Here is a 23158-nt window from a genome sequence, read left to right as displayed (position 1 = left end):
AGAGATGACACAACTATGATCAGTACTGTAGAGGTACCACATCTATGATCAGTACCGTAGAGGTACCACATCTATGATCAGTACTGTAGAGGTACCACATCTATGATCAGTGTAAACTAGACTCACTGTTTCAGTGAACTCATTGCCGGGTTGTGGAGAAGACAGATGGTGTGTCAGATTAAAGAAACACTGGTTGTGGAGAAGACAGATGGTGTGTCAGAGTAAAGAAATACTGGTTGTGGAGAAGACAGATGGTGTGTCAGAGTAAAGAAATACTGGTTGTGGAGAAGACAGATGGTGTGTCAGAGTAAAGAAACAATGGTTGTGGAGAAGACAGATGGTGTGTCAGAGTAAGGAAACACTGGTTGTGGAGAAGACAGATGGTGTGTCAGAGTAAAGAAACACTGGTTGTGGAGAAGACAGATGGTGTGTCAGAGTAAAGAAACACTGGTTGTGGAGAAGACAGATGGTGTGTCAGAGTAAAGAAACACTGGTTGTGGAGAAGACAGATGGTGTGTCAGAGTAAAGAAACACTGGTTGTGGAGAAGACAGATGGTGTGTCAGAGTAAAGAAATACGGGATGTTGAGAAGACAGATGGTGTGTCAGAGTAAAGAAACAATGGTTGTGGAGAAGACAGATGGTGTGTCAGAGTAAAGAAACACTGGTTGTGGAGAAGACAGATGGTGTGTCAGAGTAAAGAAACACTGGTTGTGGAGAAGACAGATGGTGTGTCAGAGTAAAGAAACAATGGTTGTGGAGAAGACAGATGGTGTGTCAGAGTAAACAAAGACATTGGAATCCATTGCTCTACACACTTTTATTGTTTTTATGCAACTTTTTGTTTGTCTTCTGTTTTGCAAGAGAGACTGTCTCTAATATGTTCAAAGTTGAAATAATGTAATGTTGATTGAGATAATATAGGTATTTTGTAAGTGGGGCCAACTTTCAGAGTCGTATTTGTCTGAGTTTTATCTATGAGATAAAATCTCTTTGTTCAATGTTGAAATCATTGAAATAATTAATTGCAGGGAAATGTATTTTTGTAAGAGTGCCAACTTTCAGAGTCATATCTGTTTAACCTCTTGTAGTTTTGCATTTAACCCATGATGTCACCTTTGGGAAATGTGATTGTCAGCTAAAAGCCAATCAGAGCAGAGCTCTTCATGTGACACTGCCAACCTGCCCAGTAGTTTACATTCTGTGTGCAAGTCCACACGCACGCACACATCCATACATTCCATACATATAGGTAATTTAGCCCCCCCCCCCCCCCCTTCGTGACGCTGTGAGAGATCAGACCTCTGATTTCCTGAACCTCTGGAAATGAATGTTGTTATTGAAGAAGGCCTTGGATATGTAAGACTTATACCATCTTTAGAACGGGTGGGGTTTTGACAATAACTCAAACATTCCAGCATCCGTTGTCTGTTCCTTTTGTTCATATCAACCAGTTGTCTTGAATACACTTACGTACTGTAAGTCTGGAACCAACACTACCCTGAACCGTTTCTACCCCCAAGCCATAGGACTGCTACATAGTTAGTCAGGCTAGCTATTTGGTTCACTATTTAACTCTCTGCATTGACCCTTTTTGCACTATTTTTTTTAAAACTTATCACATACCTAGTTATATGTACATGGTGGCAGGGTAGCCTAGTGGTTAGAGCGTTGGACTAGTAACCGAAAGGTTGCATGATCAAATCCCTGAGCTGACAAGGTAAAAATCTGTCGTTCTGCCCCTGAACAAGGCAGTTAACCCACTGTTCCTAGGCTGTCATTGAAAATAAGAATTTGTTCTTAACTGACTTTCCTAGTTAAGTAAATAAATAAAAATCTCCCTCAATTACCTGTGGACTAGGTACTGGTACCCTGTGTATATCGCCAAGTTATCGTTACTCATTGTGTATTTATTATTACTTTTATTATTATGTTTTTCCTATTAAATCTCTATTTTATTTTTCTCTGCATTGTTGGGAAAGACCGTAAGTAAGCATTTCACTGTTCGTCTACACTGAAGCATGTGACAAATACAATTTGATTGGATTTGTAAATCATGAGGGCAACAATAATTCTTAGCTATGCGACAGGATGAAATGTTGCAGGTTGGTAAGTTATCCCACAGGGCTATGTGCAGCCTACAGGGGCAAGGCTTTGATATGGAGTCTTTACAGCTGGCTACCCCTCTCTGTAAGATCAACATTACCTTTCTCCTCAGAGACAGAGTTAGTCTGTAAAGTAAAAACATGGCCCATTTCCTTCTGACAGCACTTCCTCCCTGGATGGATGGAGGGATGTATCTACTGTGTCTTTCACATGGACTCTTCCCCAACATGTATTATAAACAAAATGACAGATTCAGATCAATTTTACAGTTCTTTATTTGTATCTTACTACAGTGAGAATTCAATATTATTGGGCACATTATAGGCCTGATATAATTAAAAAGCTTGTAGGCAATAGGAAAAATAATCCATGCATGAAACCTATGATTAGGTAACCTATTATGTGTGATGTAAATCTGATGGGGCTTGTATTCGGTGTATTACGGTAAAATGTCAAATCGATAGATTTGAAACACGCACAAGCCTCAATGTTGCGTAACAGGATGGGCAATCCACTGATCTACACCCTGTTTCCCCTTCTAGAACGTGGGTCGGTTCACTTTGTTTTAAGATCAGTGTTTTGGATTTTTAAAGAGAACCGCCCATCTGGTCGAGTTGAGTGAGTTGTTGTGAGTGAGAGTGAGCACCACAGCCCGGCGAGGCGCAGTGTTCAGAAGAGTTGGTATTTGAGAGTTGGTAACTCTAGACAAGGACTGGTAGGGTTGACGAGAGGACGCGGGGCAGGCATGGGTTGCAGCCACAGCAAGGTGCGAGGCAGAATTTGCAAGAAAACGGTATTTATTCACCTTTGTTGTGAAATAATCTAGGATATTAATTAAGTAACCAAGTGGTGTTTTGTTATTGTAGCTTCCCATTGTCGAACAGATTCGTAGCACAACACAGGCGTGTTGATTATTATTTTTTAATCGATCAAGTAAAATAGTTTGTTAGTTTATAGACTCATTTCCCACATGCGTTAATCTCTAGTGGATTTTATTCATGGGGATTAACATCCGTGTTTTGCAACGCGTGATGTATTCTATCAGTCAATTTGTGCAGAGTTTTCTCAAAGTTTTAATTGGAAACAGATGTGCTGAAAATAATTTAAAAGATGTCTATCCTCTGAGATTGACTTTCCCACGGTTTCAAACTCTACTTGTCAAACGTAACAGTGCAGGGAACTAATCTGACGTCATTCTTCCGCATTAATTATAGGAAGTTACAGGTTTGACCAGACATCGACAGTTACTGGTGGTGATACATTGTATGATCATCATCACCAGTAAATTATACATTGTATTAATTGATTGACACCCTGTAGCCTACATAGTCAGTGAATTCGTTTTTTTTTTTTTTACTTTCTGATCATACGAGTTGTTGGGTTTTTCTACTTAAGTGCACAAATTCAGTTGATGTTTCCTGTGACGACTACTGATAACTACAAATTGCACTGTTTTGTGATAGGAAAGAAGTGACCTGAGGATATGGAAAGTGTAATAATTAACATGCAGTTAAATGTATTATAAGTAGGCTACAGTTAGATGTACTAGTACTGCCTCTGACATTTACAACCAGTGGCACAGGCTTATATTACCATCCAGAAATGATACCCCAGATTGTAGCACTTCCAGGAGGCGTTGAAGAGAGAGACTAGATTGATTAATCATTGAGTTAAATTTATTTCCCCCTTCAACTCATCTGGCAATGCATCAAACAGTCACACATTGAGACCACTTACACAGTTAAAAACAGCGGGTATCCTTTGATTGATTAGTCAAGATTCTCTGTGAGTGGATTTCTTCATTTCTCAATGGTGGTGTTTGACATACACTCCTTGAGATAGAAACATTTTTTTATTCTACAACAAAAAAAATAAGTAGTTAAGAGGTTACTGCAAACCAAGCCACTGGCGAGCTGTATTGCAGCGTCTACAGAGCAGATCACAAAACCATCTGTTTGGCTGGTTGACGTAGGCAACTGGAGAAGTGTGAAGGTCTGCTAGAGAGGGCTCTACAAGAGAAGCCTGGAGAGACACACACACACACACACACACACACACACAGCAATATGGGGCTCCATATGGACCATGATGCAAATGCCACATGAAGAGACTCCTCCTCAGCCAAGTGTTAATGGCATATCACGGAACATGTGTTTCTCTGCTTGAAAGACTCAACCACAGTCTAAATTAAATGTCCTTTAACTAAGTCTGAATGTCCTTTGTTGTATTGAAGATGTGGTTTTAGTTTTCTGAATTTCCTTTGAGTTGGGGGCTGTTTTTCTAGTTCTATCAGCCGATGGTTCATGTCTGTCCCCTATGTGTGTACCTTTGACGGGCCAGTTCTTTATTCACTTTTTTTGTTGTTGTTGACATTTTGCACTCTTCTTGGAAAGTTTATTTCAACTCTTGTGAGAGCATACCTGGACTAGATATTTCTCACAAAAGTCACAAAACATTCAATCTTAACCTTAACTCTAGGGCCAGGAGGAACTTGTAAACATTAGGAGTCCGGTGTAGGCTACAGTCTGCCATGGGGCTAGGATGTTCCCTGTGCGTTTAGTCAGTAAAGACATAACTCGACGTTGAAGTTTCTCCAATGTTTAAAAAGACTAGGGAGACCGGATCTCTGTCCCAAATGGCACCCTATTCCCTCTGTAGTGAACTGCTATGGGCCCTGGTCAAAAGTAGTGCACTACATAGGAAATAGGGTCCCATTTGGGGCGTACAGCCTGAGAAAGAAGAGAAGGTGTGATTTATAGTCGTGTTAAAGAGAGCCTTTCCAACCCCACCTCAACATGTGCCCCTGGACTTGTGTGTTTAAGATCCTTAACTGAGATTTAAAGCAGGTAATAAAACGCATGCCCATCACATCATGTTAAGATCCTTTTATTGAGATTTAAAGCCCATCAAACATCATGTTAAGATCCTTTTCTTGAGATTTAAAGCCCATCAAACATCATGTTGTACTGGTCTCTACAGTGTCTTTCTGGAGTCACTTTTCTTATTGGACTATTAGAGCAGCCAGGTTGGTGAGAAGGAACACGGTATTCATTGGACTATTAGAGCAGCCAGGTTGGTGAGAAGGAACATGGTATTTATTGGACTATTAGAGCAGCCAGGTTGGTGAGAAGGAACATGGTATTTATTGGACTATTAGAGCAGCCAGGTTGGTGAGAAGGAACATGGTATTTATTGGAGCAGCCAGGTTGGTGAGAAGGAGCATGGTATTTATTGGAGCAGCCAGGTTGGTGAGAAGGAGCATGGTATTTATTAGAGCAGCCAGGTTGGTGAGAAGGAGCATGGTATTTATTAGAGCAGCCAGGTTGGTGAGAAGGAACATGGTATTTATTGGACCTGCGACCCATATGACACACTGTACCCTTTGTAGTGAACTCTCTAGGGAAAAGGATGGCATTTAGGACACCCAATCTGTTTTCCAGGCACAAATAAAGCTTTTACGCCATGCTGCTTGGAGTTTCTATGTGTTTGTACAGTGGTGGTGGGGATAACGTTGTGTTGTGGGAGGAGGTCAGAAGCTGGCTGGTCTCCATGGACGGCAGGGCAGCAGGTAGCCTAGCGGTTAAAACGTTGGGCAAGTAAACGGGAAGGTCGCTGGTTCGAATACCCGAGCTGACAAAGTGAAAAAATATGCCAATCATGCCTTGAACAAGTCACTTAAAACTAAAGTGTTACAGGAGTACTGTACTACTATGACTGATCCTGTAAAACAACACATTTTACTGCCCCTATCTGGTCTGTTTGTTTTTTACAGTCTGCACAGACTTAACTCTTCAGTCTCTACACAGTCAGGACAGGACACAATGTAATGTTGTGTGATCTGGTCTCCTAGTAATGTCAGGAACCTTGGTATTGTTTGACAGTTTTGTTGGTATAGAGGAGTCACCGACTGCTTCAAACAGTTATTTTCCCAAGCTTGGCTCATATTTGGTATTGGGCAATACCACGTTAAAGGAATTAGGCTCAGACTGGGTTTTCCCTGTTTAAAATTGTATTTTTAACAAAAATCATTGATTTCAGAGTTTAACAAACCATGCAACTCTATGCACAGACTACTTTGAACAATTTACACAGTTAAACAAACAAAACACATTTTCCATTTACTGGAAGAACTGCGATAAGATAATTACGGTAAAATGTTCTTCCTGTAAATGTGTTTTTGTAAGTAGTCCTTGTGTATATAGTTCTATGGTTTGTTCAACTTTGAAATCAAATGTATTTATTTTTGGTATACATTTTAATGGGGAAAAATGTGAGTCTCAGCGTAATTCCATTACCATGGAATTGCCCTATTACCAAAACAATGATTGACCTTACTGTAACTCCTTAGTGTAGATGTCAATGCTCAACTAGTATAGGTTATTCTACAACAACGTAATGTATCTAATGCAGAAATGTTTATTAAGACTCCATAAGTACTGGTATGATCAGTTTGAAGTAAATAACCATTGTACAAGTAGTATGAAGACCCAGGTCAGCTGTTGAATCATAAAACTGTAGCATGGACATGTTATGTAACTTTTGAACAAACTAATGATTCATTTCCAGTCATGTGGGTACTAATGACTCCCTGTGAGAGAGCCATATGGGTCAAGCACCAATCAGAAGCTTTACATAAGATCTTACCCTGATACAGTTTACGAACAACAAGTTCTGGCGTCCCTCGCACTTCAAAACATACAAAATTGTATGTTTTGTATGTATTCAATCAAATTTTGTTTGTCACATGCGTCGAATACAAGTGAAATGCTTACTTTACAAGCCCTTAACCAACAATGTAGTTTTAAGGGGGGGAAAAAGTGTTTTCAAAGTATTTACTAAAATTAACTGAAGTAATAAAAAAAGAATTTACTTCTTGTTCTTATTTATCTGTAATATGTTGATTGTCGTAGTGTGTCTGATGTAGGAATACAATCTCTTTTTTTCTCCTTGTAGAGGAAAAACAAAGTGAAAGAGGAAGAGAAGACTGTGAAAGAGGTCAACAACAGTCAAGATGGAGAAGGAGGTGAGGGGTGTGGCTTCCTGTTGTGTTGTAGACTGACACTGTGACTCCTCCTCTCCTGTTGTGTTGTAGACTGACACTGTGACTCCTCCTCTCCTGTTGTGTTGTAGACTGACACTGTGACTCCTCCTCCTCTCCTGTTGTGTTGTAGACTGACACTGTGACTCCTCCTCCTCTCCTGTTGTGTTGTAGACTGACACTGTGACTCCTCCTCCTCTCCTGTTGTGTTGTAGACTGACACTGTGACTCCTCCTCCTCTCCTGTTGTGTTGTAGACTGACACTGTGACTCCTCCTCCTCTCCTGTTGTGTTGTAGACTGACACTGTGACTCCTCCTCCTCTCCTGTTGTGTTGTAGACTGACACTGTGACTCCTCCTCCTCTCCTGTTGTGTTGTAGACTGACACTGTGACTCCTCCTCCTCTCCTGTTGTGTTGTAGACTGACACTGTGACTCCTCCTCCTCTCGTGTTGTAGACTGACACTGTGACTCCTCCTCCTCTCGTGTTGTAGACTGACACTGTGACTCCTCCTCCTCTCCTGTTGTAGACTGACACTGTGACTCCTCCTCCTCTCGTGTTGTAGACTGACACTGTGACTCCTCCTCCTCTCCTGTTGTAGACTGACACTGTGACTCCTCCTCCTCTCCTGTTGTAGACTGACACTGTAACTCCTCCTCCTCTCCTGTTGTAGACTGACACTGTGACTCCTCCTCCTGCTGTGTTGTCTTTATCACATCTCTGATGCAGAGGGATTTACACATCACACTGCCTATTGACTCGTTATAAAATCCTCTTTTATTATTAGGCCCACTAATAACCTGTACATAATAACTGGGCTCCAGTAGGGCTCCGTTTGTAGAGGATAGCGCTCGCAACGCCAGGATTGTGGGTGTGATTCCCTGGGCTGCTTGTACGTAGTAATGTATGCATGCATGACTAAGTCACTTAGCGTCTGCTAAATGGCATAAAATATCTGAATGTTTTAAATGACACACACTTTGTCATGATCCCGGTGGGTTGAAATGATGTCACTACACCCAGAAACTGGTTGGAATTACTGATTTTTAAAGTGACATCATAATGACCTAATTTCAACCAGTCAGTTTTGAACGCTTCGATGGCCTTGGAAACACTGATGTGACAACACTGTGCTGTCTGCATTAGAATCCTCAACAGGTCTTGTGTACTTGGTGTGTACTCTGTTGTACTTGGTGTGTACTCTGTTGTACTTGGTGTGTACTCTGTTGTACTTGGTGTGTTCTCTGTGATCATGTAATTATGGGTCTCAGGGTCATGCCTTCAACAAGTGCCTGAGTGAACAAGGCTGTGTTGGCCTAGCCTGCTGAGCTAAAACCTAAGGCATTAACTCTGAGAGCTAACACAAGTCTCCATGTGTCAGCAAGGTCAATCATCACTCGGAACGTGGTTCACCAAACTAGTCTGAGTTCCTCAGAAGTTGAACTGGAGCCCCCCCCCCCTCCTTATACATATCAGAGTAGCTCTAAGTATTTTATAGTCAGACAGATTGAGTTAGTATATTCTACTGGTGTTGTAGTATATTCTACTGGTGTTGTACTGAGTCTAGTCTGACCAGTAAAGGTTGCAGCCAGGTCTGGTTTGGTTCAACCCCTCTGCCAACTACATTATGGGAATGGCTCAATCACACAGTACTCAGTACTAAGCAGTAGGCAAAGCCTGTGGAGCATACGGTACAATATACATGATAGACATGTGAATAGAACTGACGTGATTTCTTATCCTACATGTCTACATAATATATTTCTTTCTGAGCATTCTAGCAATGTTTTTGCCTTGATAACCACAGCCACGGGTCGTGTTCAGGTACATCGTAACACAGCGAACGTAGAATTTTGCCATGTAGAACAATACTTTTTGTTATTGGACATGTTCAGGTATTCCCTCCCTGTTTGTTACCTACTGAATACAACCCTGGTATCCCCTGCTCCAGGTAAAGTCCCTCTGGAGGAGCTGAACGTGGGTCTAGAAACGGAGAAGCAGCTGGGTCACTATGAGTGGCAGCTGAAGATCCTAAGGGAGGTGCTGTCTGCCTCTGGGACCCAGGAGAGGGAGGAGCTACTAAAATACCCAACCCAAGGAGAGCTCTGTGTCCTGGTTCACAACATCATTGAGAAGGTATCTAACCCCATAGAGAGCTCTGGTTCACAACATCATTGAGAAGGTAGGTGACCCTTAGACCACAGAAGATGAATTTTAATTCTAACCAAATGGATAGATAGGATGGGTAGCCAGGAACTAAATGGATAGATAGGATGGGTAGCCAGGAACCAAATGGCTAGATAGGATGGGTAGCCAGGAACTAAATGGATAGATAGGAGGGGTAGCCAGGAACCAAATGGATAGATAGGATGGGTAGCCAGGAACCAAATGGATGGGTAGCCAAGAACCAAATGAATAGATAGGATGGGTAGCCAGGAACCAAATGAATAGATAGGATGGGTAGCCAGGAACCAAATGAATAGATAGGATGGGTAGCCAGGAACCAAATGGATAGATAGGATGGGTAGCCAGGAACCAAATGGATAGATAGGATGGGTAGCCAGGAACCAAATGGATAGATAGGATGGGTAGCCAGGAACCAAATGGATAGATAGAATGGGTAGCCAGGAACCAAATGAATAGATAGGATGGGTAGCCAGGAACCAAATGGATGGGTAGCCAGGAACCAAATGGATAGATAGGATGGGTAGCCAGGAACCAAATGGATGGGTAGCCAGGAACCAAATGGATAGATAGGATGGGTAGCCAGGAACCAAATGGATGGGTAGCCAGGAACCAAATGGATGGGTAGCCAGGAACCAAATGGATGGGTAGCCAGGAACCAAATGGATGGGTAGCCAGGAACCAAATGGATGGGTAGCCAGGAACCAAATGGATGGGTAGCCAGGAACCAAATGGATGGGTAGCCAGGAACCAAATGGATGGGTAGCCAGGAACCAAATTGATGGGTCATCTTTTAGCCCACTTATTGTAGACCATCAATCCACTACTACCTTAAGTGTGATCTTGACCACCGTATCACTGAGAAGGTAGATAGTAACTGCTAGCCCACTTCCCTCAGCTCACTGCTAGCCCACTTCCCTCAGCTCACTGCTAGCCCGCTTCCCTCAGCTCACTGCTAGCCCACTTCCCTCAGCTCACTGCTAGCCCACTTCCCTCAGCTCACTGCTAGCCCACTTCCCTCAGCGCACTGCTAGCCCACTTCCCTCAGCGCACTGCTAGCCCACTTCCCTCAGCGCACTGCTAGCCCACTTCCCTCAGCGCACTGCTAGCCCACTTCCCTCAGCGCACTGCTAGCCCACTTCCCTCAGCTCACTGCTAGCCCACTTCCCTCAGCTCACTGCTAGCCCACTTCCCTCAGCGCACTGCTAGCCCACTGCCCTCAGCGCACTGCTAGCCCACTGCCCTCAGCTCACTGCTAGCCCACTGCCCTCAGCTCACTGCTAGCCCACTGCCCTCAGCTCACTGCTAGCCCACTTCCCTAAACCTCAGCTCGCTTTTACCTCCAGCCCTTCATATACCGTTTACCATCTACTATATACCGGTACCATTTACATTCACTGTATACCCTGTACCATTTACATTCACCATATACCATCGGCAAGCAGCATACCACCCTGCATCCCACTGCTGGCTTGCTTCTGAAGCTGAGCAGGGTTGGTCCTGGTCAGGCCCTGGATGGGAGACCAGATGATAGTGGAAGTGATGTTGGAGGGCCAGTAGGAGGCAGCCTTTCCTCTGGTTTAAAAAAAATATCCCAATGCCCCAGGGCAGTGATTGGGGACATTGCCCTGTGTAAGGGTGCCGTCTTTCGGTTGGGATGTTAAACAGGTGTCCTGACTCTGAGGTCATTAAATATCCCATTGCACTTATTGTAAGACTAGGGCTGTTAACCCCGGTGTCCTGACTAAATTCCCAATCTGGCCCTCATACCACCATGGCCACCTAATCATCCCCAGCTTCCAATTGGCTCATTCATCCCCCCTCCTCTCTCCTGTAACTATTCCCCAGGTTGTTATTGTAAATGAGAATGTGTTCTCAATCAACTTACCTGGTATAAATAAAAAATGCCCTGGACAATTCACCACATACCATCTACTATATCCCTGTAAATATTTACATTCACCATCTACTATATCCCTGTACCATTTACATTCACCAAATACCATCTACTATATCCCTGTAAATATTTACATTCACCATCTACTATATCCCTGTAAATATTTACATTCACCATCTACTATATCCCTGTAAATATTTACATTCACCATCTACTATATCCCTGTACCATTTACATTCACCATCTACTATATCCCTGTACCATTTACATTCACCATCTACTATATCCCTGTACCATTTACATTCACCATCTACTATATCCCTGTACCATTTACATTCACCATCTACTATATCCCTGTACCATTTACATTCACCATATACCATCTACTATATACCCTGTAAATATTTACATTCACCATCCACTATATGCCCTGTACAATTTACATTCACCATATACCATCTAATATATACCATTTACATTCACCATCTACCACCTACTAAACTCAGCAAAAAAAGAAACGTCTTTCAAAGATAATTAGTAAAAATCCAAATAACTTCACAGATCTTCATTGTAAAGGGTTTAAACACTGTTTCCCATGCTTGTTCAATGAACCATAAACAATTAATGAACATGCACCTGTGGAACGGTCCTTAAGACACTAACAGCTTACAGACGGTAGGCAATTAAGGTCACAGTTATGAAAACCTAGGACACTAAAGAGGCCTTTCTACTGACTCTAAACAACACCAAAAGAAAGAGGCCCAGGGTCCCTGCTCATCTGTGTGAACGTGCCTTAGGCATGCTGCAAGGAGGCATGAGGACTGCAGATGTGGCCAGGGCAATACACTGCAATGTCGGTACTGTGAGACTTCTAAGACAGCGCTACAGGGAGACAGGATGGACAGCTGATCGTTCTCGCAGTGGCCGACAACGTGTAACAACACCTGCACAGGATCGGTACATCGAACATCACACCTGTGGGACAGGTACAAGATGGCAACAACTGCCCAAGTTACACCAGGAACGCACAATCCCTCCATCAGTGCTCAGACTGTCCGCAATAGGCTGAGAGAGGCTGGACTGAGGGCTTGTTGTAAGGCAGGTCCCCACCAGACATCACCGGCAACAACGTCACCTATGGACACAAACCCACCGTCGCTGGACCAGACAGGACTGGCAAAAAGTGCCCTTCACTGACAAGTTGCAGTTTTGTCTCACCGGGGTGATGGTCGGATTCTCGTTTATTGTCGAAGGAATGAGTGTTACACCGAGGCCTGTGCTCTGGAGCGGGATTGATGCGGAGGGTCCGTCATGATCTGGGGCGGTGTGTCACAGCATCATCGGACTGAGCTTGTTGTCATTGCAGGAAATCTCAGTGCTGTGTGTTACAGGGAAGACATCCTCCTCCCTCATGTTGTACCCTTCCTGCAGGCTCATCCTGACATGACCCTGCAGCATGACAATGTCACCAGCCATACTGCTCGTTCTGTGCGTGATTCCCTGCAAGACAGGAATGTCAGTGTTCTGCCATGGCCAGCGAAGAGCCCGGATCTCAATCCCATTGAGCACGTCTGGGACGTGTTGGATCGGAGGGTGAGGGCTAGGGCCATTCCCCCCCCAGAAATGTCCGGGGAACTTGCAGGTGCCTTGGTGGAAGAGTGGGGTAATATCTCACAGCAAGAACTGGCAAATCTGGTGCAGTCCACGAGGAGAAGATGCACTGCAGTACTTAATGCAGCTGGTGGCCACACCAGATACTGACTGTTACTTTTGAGTTTGACCCTCCCTTTGTTCAGGGACACATTATTCCATTTCTGTTAGTCACATGTCTGTGGAACTTGTTCAGTTTATGTCTCAGTTGTTGAATCTTGTTATGTTCATACAAATATTTTCACATGCTAATAAGTTTGCTGAAAATAAACGCAGTTGACAGTGAGAGGACTTTTTTTTTTTTGCTGAGTTTATATACCCTGTACCATTTACGTTCACCATCTACTATATACCCTATAAATATTTACATTCACCATCAACCCTATAAATATTTACATTCACTATCTTCCCTTTCCACACTGAGCAGAGCTTAGCCAACTGTACTGTGCTGGCCTGACTATACAGCATGTCCACCATTATTGGAGAGGACAATGTGAAAATAAAATATCCATGCCAACGCAGGACAGTTGGCACGATAGTATGAAAAGGGCATTAGTGTTTAATTAGTGTGAGCCACAAAGCCACTACTACAGCATATTATTACTAAGCTGATCAGAACAAGTCAATCTGCTCCTCCAGCAGGATTGCACAGTGTCTTGCACAGTGTCTTACACAAAGAACTTGGTTAGCCTTTTGAGTTGAGGTCTCAGTGGCTGCACCCTATTCCCTATATAATCCCTAAGGGCTCTGGTCTAAAGTAGTGCACTACATAGGGAATAGGGTGGCATTTGGGACACTGCCCGTGTTTCCAGGGACACTGCCCATGTTTCCAGGGATGTGCAGCTTGAAATCGGCGCGACTGAAGGCAGAATAACCAGAGCATCACAGTAACATGATGATATCAAGTCATATATTGTACAGCTATTGGCGATAATGAACACATGCTGGTTTTATACACCTGGTAGAGCAGGTCATCTGGTTTTATACACCTGGTAGAGCAGGTCATCTGGTTTTATACACCTGGTAGATCAGGTCATCTGGTTTTATACACCTGGTAGAGCAGGTAATCTGGTTTTATACACCTGGTAGAGCAGGTAATCTGGTTTTATACACCTGGTAGAGCAGGTCATCTGGTATTTTACACCTGGTAGACCAGGTCATCTGGTATTTTACACCTGGTAGAGCAGGTCATCTGGTATTCTACACCTGGTGGAGCAGGTCATCTGGTATTATACACCTGGTAGACCAGGTCATCTGGTATTTTACACCTGGTAGACCAGGTCATCTGGTATTCTACACCTGGTGGAGCAGGTCATCTGGTATTATACACCTGGTGGAGCAGGTCATCTGGTATTCTACACCTGGTGGAGCAGGTCATCTGGTATTATACACCTGGTGGAGCAGGTCATCTGGTATTCTACACCTGGTAGAGCAGGTCATCTGGTATTATACACCTGGTGGAGCAGGTCATCTGGTATTCTACACCTGGTAGAGCAGGTCATCTGGTTTTATACACCTGGTGGAGCAGGTCATCTGGTATTCTACACCTGGTGGAGCAGGTCTTCTGGTATTATACACCTGGTGGAGCAGGTCATCTGGTATTATACACCTGGTGGAGCAGGTCATCTGGTATTATACACCTGGTGGAGCAGGTCATCTGGTATTCTACACCTGGTAGAGCAGGTCATCTGGTTTTATACACCTGGTGGAGCAGGTCATCTGGTATTATACACCTGGTGGAGCAGGTCATCTGGTATTCTACACCTGGTAGAGCAGGTCATCTGGTATTCTACACCTGATAGACCAGGTCATCTGGTATTTTACACTTGGTAGACCAGGTCATCTGGTATTATACACTTGTTTTGTTTATGTAACAAAGATCTCACTGTTTTTATATTTGGTTTTCACTTTGTCTAGCTCCTATGACAAGTGTGGATGTACATGGCTTCAACCCTGTACTTGTGTTGTTGATCATCTCCAGGTGAAAACAGAGACGGCTTCTGACCTGACTATTGTCTACGGGGAGAAGAGCCAGAGGACTGCAGAGCAGCACGAGAGACAGCTGGAAGGCAAGACTAGAGCATGTGAAGTAACTTCTGTATGTAGATGGAATAACCATGTGGATTGTGTTGGAACTGGAATGAGAATGAATAATCATTGACTGATGTTATCCCGGCCCGTAGAACTACATATAGAATCCCTATTATCCCCCACAGAACGGCAGAGGATACAGAGTGAAGAGAGAAAACGGCTGACAGAGACACACCAGGCAGCAGAGAAAGTGTTGAAGGTATGTGTGTTTAGTTGTCTCTCTAACTTGATCAGTTTGTATCTCCTGTTTGATGTACTGTGGTCTATACAGTACCCCTTACCTTCTAACTGTGTAAGAAGAAGTACAGAACTGACCAGTTGGTTTTCTTTTAAAGGAGGAGGTAGAGGAGCTGACTACAGAGCTCCACGTGTACAATGAGTTAAAGAAGAGAGTTGACGAGTCTACCTTCAAGAAGGACCTGCAGCGGAACATTCAGGTGTGTATGTGTGTGCGTCTGCACAGTGTGCCTGTTTCTGCGTGGCTTGTGTATGATCCCATAGCCAGTTCACTTAGTTGGACTGTTGTTTTAGACATCTGGTCTCCAGGTCGCATTAGTATGCTGTTAATTTTACACTCTCCTCCTCTCTCTCTCCTTCTCTCCCTCTCCTTCTCTCTCCTCTCCTTCTCTCCCTTCTCCTTCTCTCCCCTTCTCTCTCTGGCTCTCCCCTTCTCTCTCGCTCTCCCCTTCTCTCTCGCTCTCCCCTTCTCTCTCGCTCTCTCGCTCTCCCCTTCTCTCTCGCTCTCCCCTTCTCTCTGGCTTCCTCTCGCTCTCCCCTTCTCTCTGTCTCTCTCTCGCTCTCCCCTTCTCTCTCTCCAGGCCCATGGCAGTCCTGGGCCATTCTGGGAGCAGGAGCAGGAGAGTCTGCTGTTTGTCATTGAGATGAAGAGTGAACGTATTCAGGAGCAGGGGAACAAACTGCTACAGATGCAGGTTCTGGTAAGTTGACTGGGACTTGGACTGGCTGACAGACTAGTCCAGGCACCTGACTCTTAGATTTCTCCTAGTCAAAGTTTATTTAAAGTGCATCATCACAGTCTCAATATACTTTACAGAGGAAAAAAACAGAAACAAGAAATCTTAGGTGCTCTGCACTGTCAAAAAATACTCTAGGTTATAGAAGTCTGACACCGTACCCAAACCACGCGCAAATGTATTTCCCCCCGACACCAAACGCCTTCACGACACGCAGATTGAACTATCAAAACAAACTCTGAACCAATTATATTAATTTGGGGACAGGTCGAAAAGCATTAAACATTTATGGCAATTTAACTAGCTAGCTTGCAGTTACTAGCTAATTTGTCCTGTTTAGCTAGCTTGCACTTGCTAGCTAATTTGTCCTGTTTAGCTAGCTTGCACTTGCTAGCTAATTTGTCCTGTTTAGCTAGCTTGCACTTGCTAGCTAATTTGTCCTGTTTAGCTAGCTTGCACTTGCTAGCTAATTTGTCCTGTTTAGCTAGCTGGCACTTGCTAGCTAATTTGTCCTGTTTAGCTAGCTGGCACTTGCTAGCTAATTTGTCCTGTTTAGCTAGCTAATTTGTCCTGTTTAGCTAGCTGGCACTTGCTAGCTAAGTTGTCCTGTTTAGCTAGCTGGCACTTGCTAGCTAAGTTGTCCTGTTTAGCTAGCTGGCACTTGCTAGCTAAGTTGTCCTGTTTAGCTAGCTGGCACTTGCTAGCTAAGTTGTCCTGTTTAGCTAGCTGGCACTTGCTTGCTAATTTGTCCTGTTTAGCTAGCTGGCACTTGCTTGCTAATTTGTCCTGTTTAGCTAGCTGGCACTTGCTAGCTAATTTGTCCTGTTTAGCTAGCTGGCACTTGCTAGCTAATTTGTCCTGTTTAGCTAGCTGGCACTTGCTAGCTAATTTGCCCTGTTTAGCTAGCTGGCACTTGCTAGCTAATTTGCCCTGTTTAGCTAGCTGGCACTTGCTAGCTAATTTGTCCTGGGATATAAACGTTGAGTTTTGTTGCATTTCAGGTAAAATAACAGGTCTTCACCACCTAACTTTGTATTTCTATCACGTCAGGTGGAGAAGAATCTGTCTCTGGAAGACCAGGTGATAAATGTTTTACAGCAGAACGAGGACCTGAGAGTTCGGATTGACAACCATCAAAGCCTTGTACAGTAAGAACTGCTGCTTATCAGATATCCACACCATCTCTGTCTGTTGGTAACAGTCTGTTACCCTGGAGTTGTGGGTAACAGTCTGTTACCCTGGAGTTGTGGGTAACAGTCTGTTACCCTGGAGTTGTGGGTAACAGTCTGTTTCCCTGGAGTTGTGGGTAACAGTCTGTTTCCCTGGAGTTGTGGGTAACAGTCTGTTTCCCTGGAGTTGTGGGTAACAGTCTGTTTCCCTGGAGTTGTGGGTAACAGTCTGTTTCCCTGGAGTTGTGGGTAACAGTCTGTTTCCCTGGAGTTGTGGGTAACAATCTGTTTCCCTGGAGCTGTGGGTAACAGTCTGTTTCCCTGGAGTTAACGTTGTTAGGTCTGTACCAGGAAGTCACATTGTAGAAGACTACATGGCAACAAGGCTGTAAATAGATATAGAAGGATATAGAACAAACAAATAGATATAGAACAAGCAAACTTAATATCTGTTCAAACAAACTTAAAATTAGCAAATGGCTTTTGCATTTACATAAGATGTGAATGTGGTGCCACTTGGTGGAGAAAGTGGTGAGAATATTTCTTAAAGGAAGCAAGTTGTGGCAGTTTCCAGTACTTTAGTGTAAAAGATAAATTTCACCATAGAAACTTGTGTAATTTCCTCTTATATTAAAGTATATAGATGCTGGATGAGTTTTTGGTGCTACTTCTACTTATGGCAATGCCTTTACACTTGTAGAATTTTGATGAACAGTGATTTTAGGTCAGCAAAATATTTATAAAATCTACTTTGCTACAGATTAGTTTTTTTTCTCGCTCATTATGAATGTCTTCCTGTCAAACTATCAATGGAATACAGGGCATTCTGAAAGTATTCAGACCCTTGACTTTTTCCACATTGTTATATTACAGCCTTATTCTACAATTTGATTAAATTGTTTTTTCCCCCTCATCAATCTACACCCCATAGTGATGAAGCAAAAACACATTTTACATAAGTATTCAGACCCTTTACTCAGTACTTTGTTGAAACACCTTTGGCAGCGACTACAGCCTTGAGTCTTCTTGGGTATGATGCTTCAAGCTTGGCACACCTGGTATTTGGGGAGTTTCTCCCATTCTTCTCTGCAGATCCTCTCAAGCTCTGTCAGGTTGGATGGGGAGCGTCGCTGCACAGCTATTTTCAGGTCTCACCAGAGATTGGATTCAAATCCGGGCTCTGGCTGGGCCACTCAAGGACATTCAGAGACTTGTCCCGAAGCCACTCCTGTGTTGTCTTGGCTGTGTGCTTAGGGTTGTTATCCTATTGGAAGGTGAACCTTCACCCCAGTCTGAGGTCCTGAGTGCTGTAGAGCATAACTGTTTTCATCAAGGCTCTCTCTGTACTTTGCTCCGTTCAACTTTCCCTCGATCCTGACTAGTCTCCCAGTCCCTGCCACTGAAGAACATCACCGCTGCCACCACCATGCTTCACTGTATGAATGGTATAGGCCAGGTGATGAGCGATGCCTGGTTCAAATAGTTCAATCTTGGTTTCATCAGACCAGAGAATCTTGTTTCTCATGGTCTGAGAGTCCTTTAAGGTGCCTTTTGGCAAACTCCAAGCAGGCTGTCATGCCTTTTACTGAGGAGTGGCTTCCATCTGGCCACTACCATAAAGGCCTGATTGGTGGAGTGCTGCAGAGATGGTTGTCCTTCTGGAAGATTCACCCATCTCAGGTTCTTGGTCACCACCCTGACCAAGGCCCTTTTCCCCCGATTGGTCAGTTTGGCCGGGCAGCCAGCTCTAGGAAGAGTCTTGGTGGTTCCAAAACGTCTTCCATTAAGAAGGATGGAGGCCGGTGTTCTTCCTTCAATGCTGCAGACATGTTTTGGTACCCTTCCCCAGATCTGTGCCTCAACACAATCCTGTCTCGGAGCTCTACGGACAATTCCTTCCACCTCATGGCATGGTTTTTGCTCTGACATGCACTGTCAACTGTGGGACCTTTATATAGACAGATGTGTGTCTTTCAAGTCTCATAGCAAGGGTCTGAATACTTATGTAAATAAGGTATTTCTGTTTTTTGTTTTAAAAACACTTGCAAAAATGTGTCGTTATGAGGTATTGTGTGTACATTGAGGAAAAACATTTATTTAATCAATTTTAGAGTAAGGATGTAATGTAACAATGTGGAAAAAGTCAAGGGGTCTGAATACTTTCCTAATGCACTGTATGCGTGTCTTCTAATATTTGTCCTTCCCTGTGCTCCTGTCTGTAGGCAGCTCTCCAAGGAGCACCAGGACCTCCAAGGGACGTTAGACAGGCAGACAGGTCTCTGTCAGAGGCTCACACAGGAGAAAGAGCAACTCATGTTTAAACTGAAGCACAGAGACTCCTGTTCTACCTTCCCATCCTTCCCCATAGTGTCTGAGATCTCCCCCAGCTGATCCACCCAGACCGAACAGGACAATCGGTTACTTCTGTCTTAATCCTGTGTAGGGTTGCAAGCATGGATCCGTTAACTTTCCCAAATTTCTAAAATGTTTTTTTTTCAGTAATCCCTGATTTGGAGGATTCCAAGAATTAGGACGTAGCAATATGCAAGGAGGGATTTCTCAAACCTGGAATTCTTCAAGTCAAATTTCTGAAAGATCTGGGGATTTTGGGAACGTTTCAGGACTTTTGGAACCCTACTGTAATCCTACTTTGACAACCAAAGTCCAGGTACCTTTACAAAGGGCTATAGTCACATGTTTGATGGAACCTGATGCCAAAAAATTTAGATTATTTTTTTCTTCCAGTGTTATACCTGCTGTGCCTTACAGTACATAATGTTTCTGTAGCAGTATGGTATTCATACCACAGGACAGTTTTTTTTGGGGGGGGGGGGGGCATTGGGCACAGCCATGCCCTGTTGGACTTAACTGACACCCTGCTGTTCAGCTGATATAGAGTAGATCTACAGTAGATCAGAGTTTCTCTCCTCCATAAGGAATAGCCTGGTCCTTGACAGTACCAACGGATCAGCAACTAGGCTAGGAAATCACATGGAACGATTTCACCCTCGTAGGGGCAAGCAAAGTGTTCACTTTGATGGTTTGAATTGCAGTTGGAGAGGCAGATATTCAATCATGTAGTACGTAGCTAGTAGCTACATCTTTTTTTTAATCTACCTTCTTCCTGAGACACTATTACGATGTCTGTCAAAGTTTTACGTCACTGAATATGGAGTAAATGTTGCAGTATATACAATTTAAACAGTTACTTTAGACAACTGCTTTTGTATTAAGGATATGTTTTACTTTTTTGTTTCATACAATATGGGAAATGGATTGCCATGGTTATTTTTATTTTTGCAGATGAGGACAATGGGTATTTTTGTGACTTTTTTTTAAGTTACAAAGAACCAAAAGCACTTCTCAGTGTTTTTAATTTGCATTTCTTCTGAAGCACTAGCACTTTTAATCAGTATTTTACTAGTACTAAATATGAGAGAGGTTGCTGTAAAAAATATTTTTGTTTACTCTTGTTTACTCCTGGGTTTTACATTGTTTGTTTACATTGACATTTTAATTTAGCCAACGCTCTTATCCACAAAGGCCGCGGAGAGATCTAAGAGGAGAGAGAGAGAGCTTGAGTTTCAATAAACATCTGTATCTGAACCACTGTACTTTGTGTTTGTGTGAAATGTGTCAGTCTCTTCTCAGATAAAAAAAAAAAATGATTTTAGTGTTAAGTAATTTTTCCATACTGTGTGTAATGCACTGTGATAAACGCTAGGGGGCAGAACAGGACAGTTGTATGGAAAGAGTAGTTGATGAGTATTACTTTGGCTGTGTCCTGTTCTGCTTTATTTTCTGTCACCTTTTATTTGATTTCTCCAGTATGTTTTCACTGAAAGAAAAAGGCTGTCACAATGAAATAATGAACATTTTATGTATTTGTCTAGTCAATGTGAAAATGTGTGAAAGTGCAGAAAAGAGACTGTGATGATAATGCTTTTTAGGGTATAGTCACTTTATAATATAAAAAAGGTTAATTAGTTCCTAATTTATGAAATAATTTACCCTGCAGCCATGACCTCCTCATCCACTCTCACTGTGTGTTTATAATGAGGTGATTTGAGAAGGTGTCGGATGGGACTAACAACAACCACAAAGGTGAAGCTGATTGACACATTCATTGGTGACTTTTGCACCCTGGTGCTTGAACCTAGAACCCCCCCCCCCCCTCCCCCCAGTGCTTTGCTCAGGGCTGATGGAGAGCAGAAGCGGTGAAAGTGGGACAACCCTCACCCCTCTCACCCCCTTCTCTGTCTTGTTGCGGCCAGCAGCGGAACCGTTCGCTCAGCGGATGTAAAAGGATCACTATGTCAATGGATGTTTGACAAGCCAGGACAATACCTGGTGGGGCTCCACGCTAACTGCAGGTCAAACCCCCGGCTGTGGTGTCACCCAGTTCCCAGGGCTTTTCACAGTCACCTGGGGGAACACCTTTCTGCGTTTTGCCTCCCAAATGGCACCCTAGCAATAATGCAGCATCCTGTTACAACTCCCAGTCACAATGAGGAGCATGTCAACCCCATCTGCACACAGACACACACAGTCTAGCTAGCATGACAACTAACCCTAGACTGGAGGCTGAACCTGTGAATGCGGAAACAGTGACCTGTCCTTTGGCTAAGAGTTACCTCCTCACTTTCATTTTTTCTTTTAACATTTTTTTTTTCTCCCATGAATTGCCTTTTGTTGATTTGTTAGAGGTTAAAATAACAACGTCTGATTTACTATAACCACCAAGCCAAACACCCACAATGCATCCCGTTGAAACGGAGTCATGACAGAGACAGCTCTATGGTTAATATTCCTGGGGAGGTGGAGAAGAAAGAGGAACGAGGTGCTGTGTCTGGTGTCATGGCCGTGTTTTGAACACACCTGAATTGTCTTGGTCCCTCTGTGCATTATTAGCTCCATGAATTTAGTACAATACCTGACCCTGCCTCATCATTTGCTAATTGCTCAGAAATAGAAGCATATTCCCATATTCATTAACATACTACTGAAAATGTTTCCATTACCTCTGCTCTGTCTTCATGCCTGATTAATAACATGTGAATACACTCCTAGTGTCTTTTTACAATTTTGATTATTTTATTACAGGCAATGCGATAACCCTTAAATTACCAAGTGGGGAATTAAGAATTAAAAACCTCATGCAAATTTCTGTAGGTAATTACCAACTGCTATTTGTGGCAACTGAGGTGTTTTTCAGCGCATTTTGCTTAGAACAAAAAAGGTGAAAATTGCACCCTGGGGAAAACAGCTTTGAGGGAAAGAAGGTGTAGTAATCGCGACTCTCTCCTCTCTCTCTCTCTCTCTTCTCTCCTCTCTCTCCTCTCTCTCTCACTCTCTCACTCTCTCTCCTCTCTCTCTCACTCACTGACTCACTCACACACACACACACACACACACACTGTATTCTACCTGTTCTCTACCCTCCTAGGGTTTTAGTAGATTTTGGCAATTTAAAAAAATATATTTTCCATTTCAAATTCAGACAAAAATGCAACTCTGCAAATAATTATCTCCATGGGCTTGGTTGAAATGTTCATTTGAAGACCCGGTATGTTTCATCTTAGGAATTGATGGCCAAAGCATACAATGAAAAACACATCACAAATAAATTAGAAGAAAATTGCAATGCATTCGGAAAGTTTTCAGACCCCTTCACTTTTCCACATTTTGTTATGTTACAGCCTTATTCTAAAATGTATTAAATACATTTCTGTCCTCAATCTACATACAATAGCCCATAATGACAGGGGAAAAACTGGTTTTTAGAAATGTTAGCACATTTATAAAATTAAATTATACCGTATGTACACAAGTATTCAGACCCTTTGCTATGAGACTCGCAATTGAGCTCAGGTGCATCCTGTTTCCATTGATTATCCTTGAAATGTTTCTACAACTTGATTGATTGAACATGATTTGGAAAGGCACACTCATGTCTAGATAAGGTCCCACAGTTGACAGTGCATGTCAGAGCAAAAAATAAAGCAATGAGGTCAAAGGAATTGTCCGTAGAGCTCTGAGAGGATTGTGTCGA

At 43.1% G+C, this 23158-nt stretch overlaps 1 protein-coding gene across 6 annotated transcripts; it reads left to right on the top strand.

The window, feature by feature from the left end:
* Positions 1-2668: 2668 nt before the first annotated feature.
* LOC139581737 (coiled-coil domain-containing protein 69-like) lies at positions 2669-20720 on the top strand. 6 transcript variants are annotated; one of them, XM_071411819.1, is made up of 9 exons: positions 2669-2870; positions 7058-7121; positions 9093-9277; positions 14854-14941; positions 15056-15162; positions 15299-15400; positions 15782-15901; positions 16988-17085; positions 19329-20720. In XM_071411819.1, the coding sequence occupies exons 1-9, from the start codon at positions 2850-2852 to the stop codon at positions 19495-19497; spliced, it is 954 nt and encodes a 317-aa protein (XP_071267920.1). In that variant the 5' UTR covers positions 2669-2849; the 3' UTR covers positions 19498-20720. The 6 variants fall into 6 exon arrangements, with proteins under 6 accessions (XP_071267920.1, XP_071267917.1, XP_071267918.1 ...); XM_071411816.1 differs by having other exon boundaries at positions 2670-2897; XM_071411817.1 differs by having other exon boundaries at positions 2672-2870; positions 7058-7127.
* Positions 20721-23158: the final 2438 nt, after the last annotated feature.

The sequence above is a fragment of the Salvelinus alpinus genome, chromosome 7 (assembly GCF_045679555.1).
Source record: "Salvelinus alpinus chromosome 7, SLU_Salpinus.1, whole genome shotgun sequence".
Classification (NCBI taxonomy): Eukaryota; Metazoa; Chordata; class Actinopteri; order Salmoniformes; family Salmonidae; genus Salvelinus; species Salvelinus alpinus.
The sequence above is the reverse complement of the archived record's forward strand: the minus strand, read 5'-3'. Positions and strand labels throughout refer to the sequence as shown.

What these genes read in the sequence shown, in the direction of transcription:
- LOC139581737 (XM_071411814.1), top strand. Translation starts at nt 2,850, where the DNA reads ATGGGTTGCAGCCACAGCAAGGTGCGAGGCAGAATTTGCAAGAAAACG. An exon ending in GCACGAGAGACAGCTGGAAG is followed by an intron (nt 14,942 to 15,055) that starts GCAAGACTAGAG and finishes CCCGGCCCGTAG; the next exon opens with AACTACATATAGAATCCCTA. An exon ending in TGCTACAGATGCAGGTTCTG is followed by an intron (nt 15,902 to 16,987) that starts GTAAGTTGACTG and finishes CTATCACGTCAG; the next exon opens with GTGGAGAAGAATCTGTCTCT.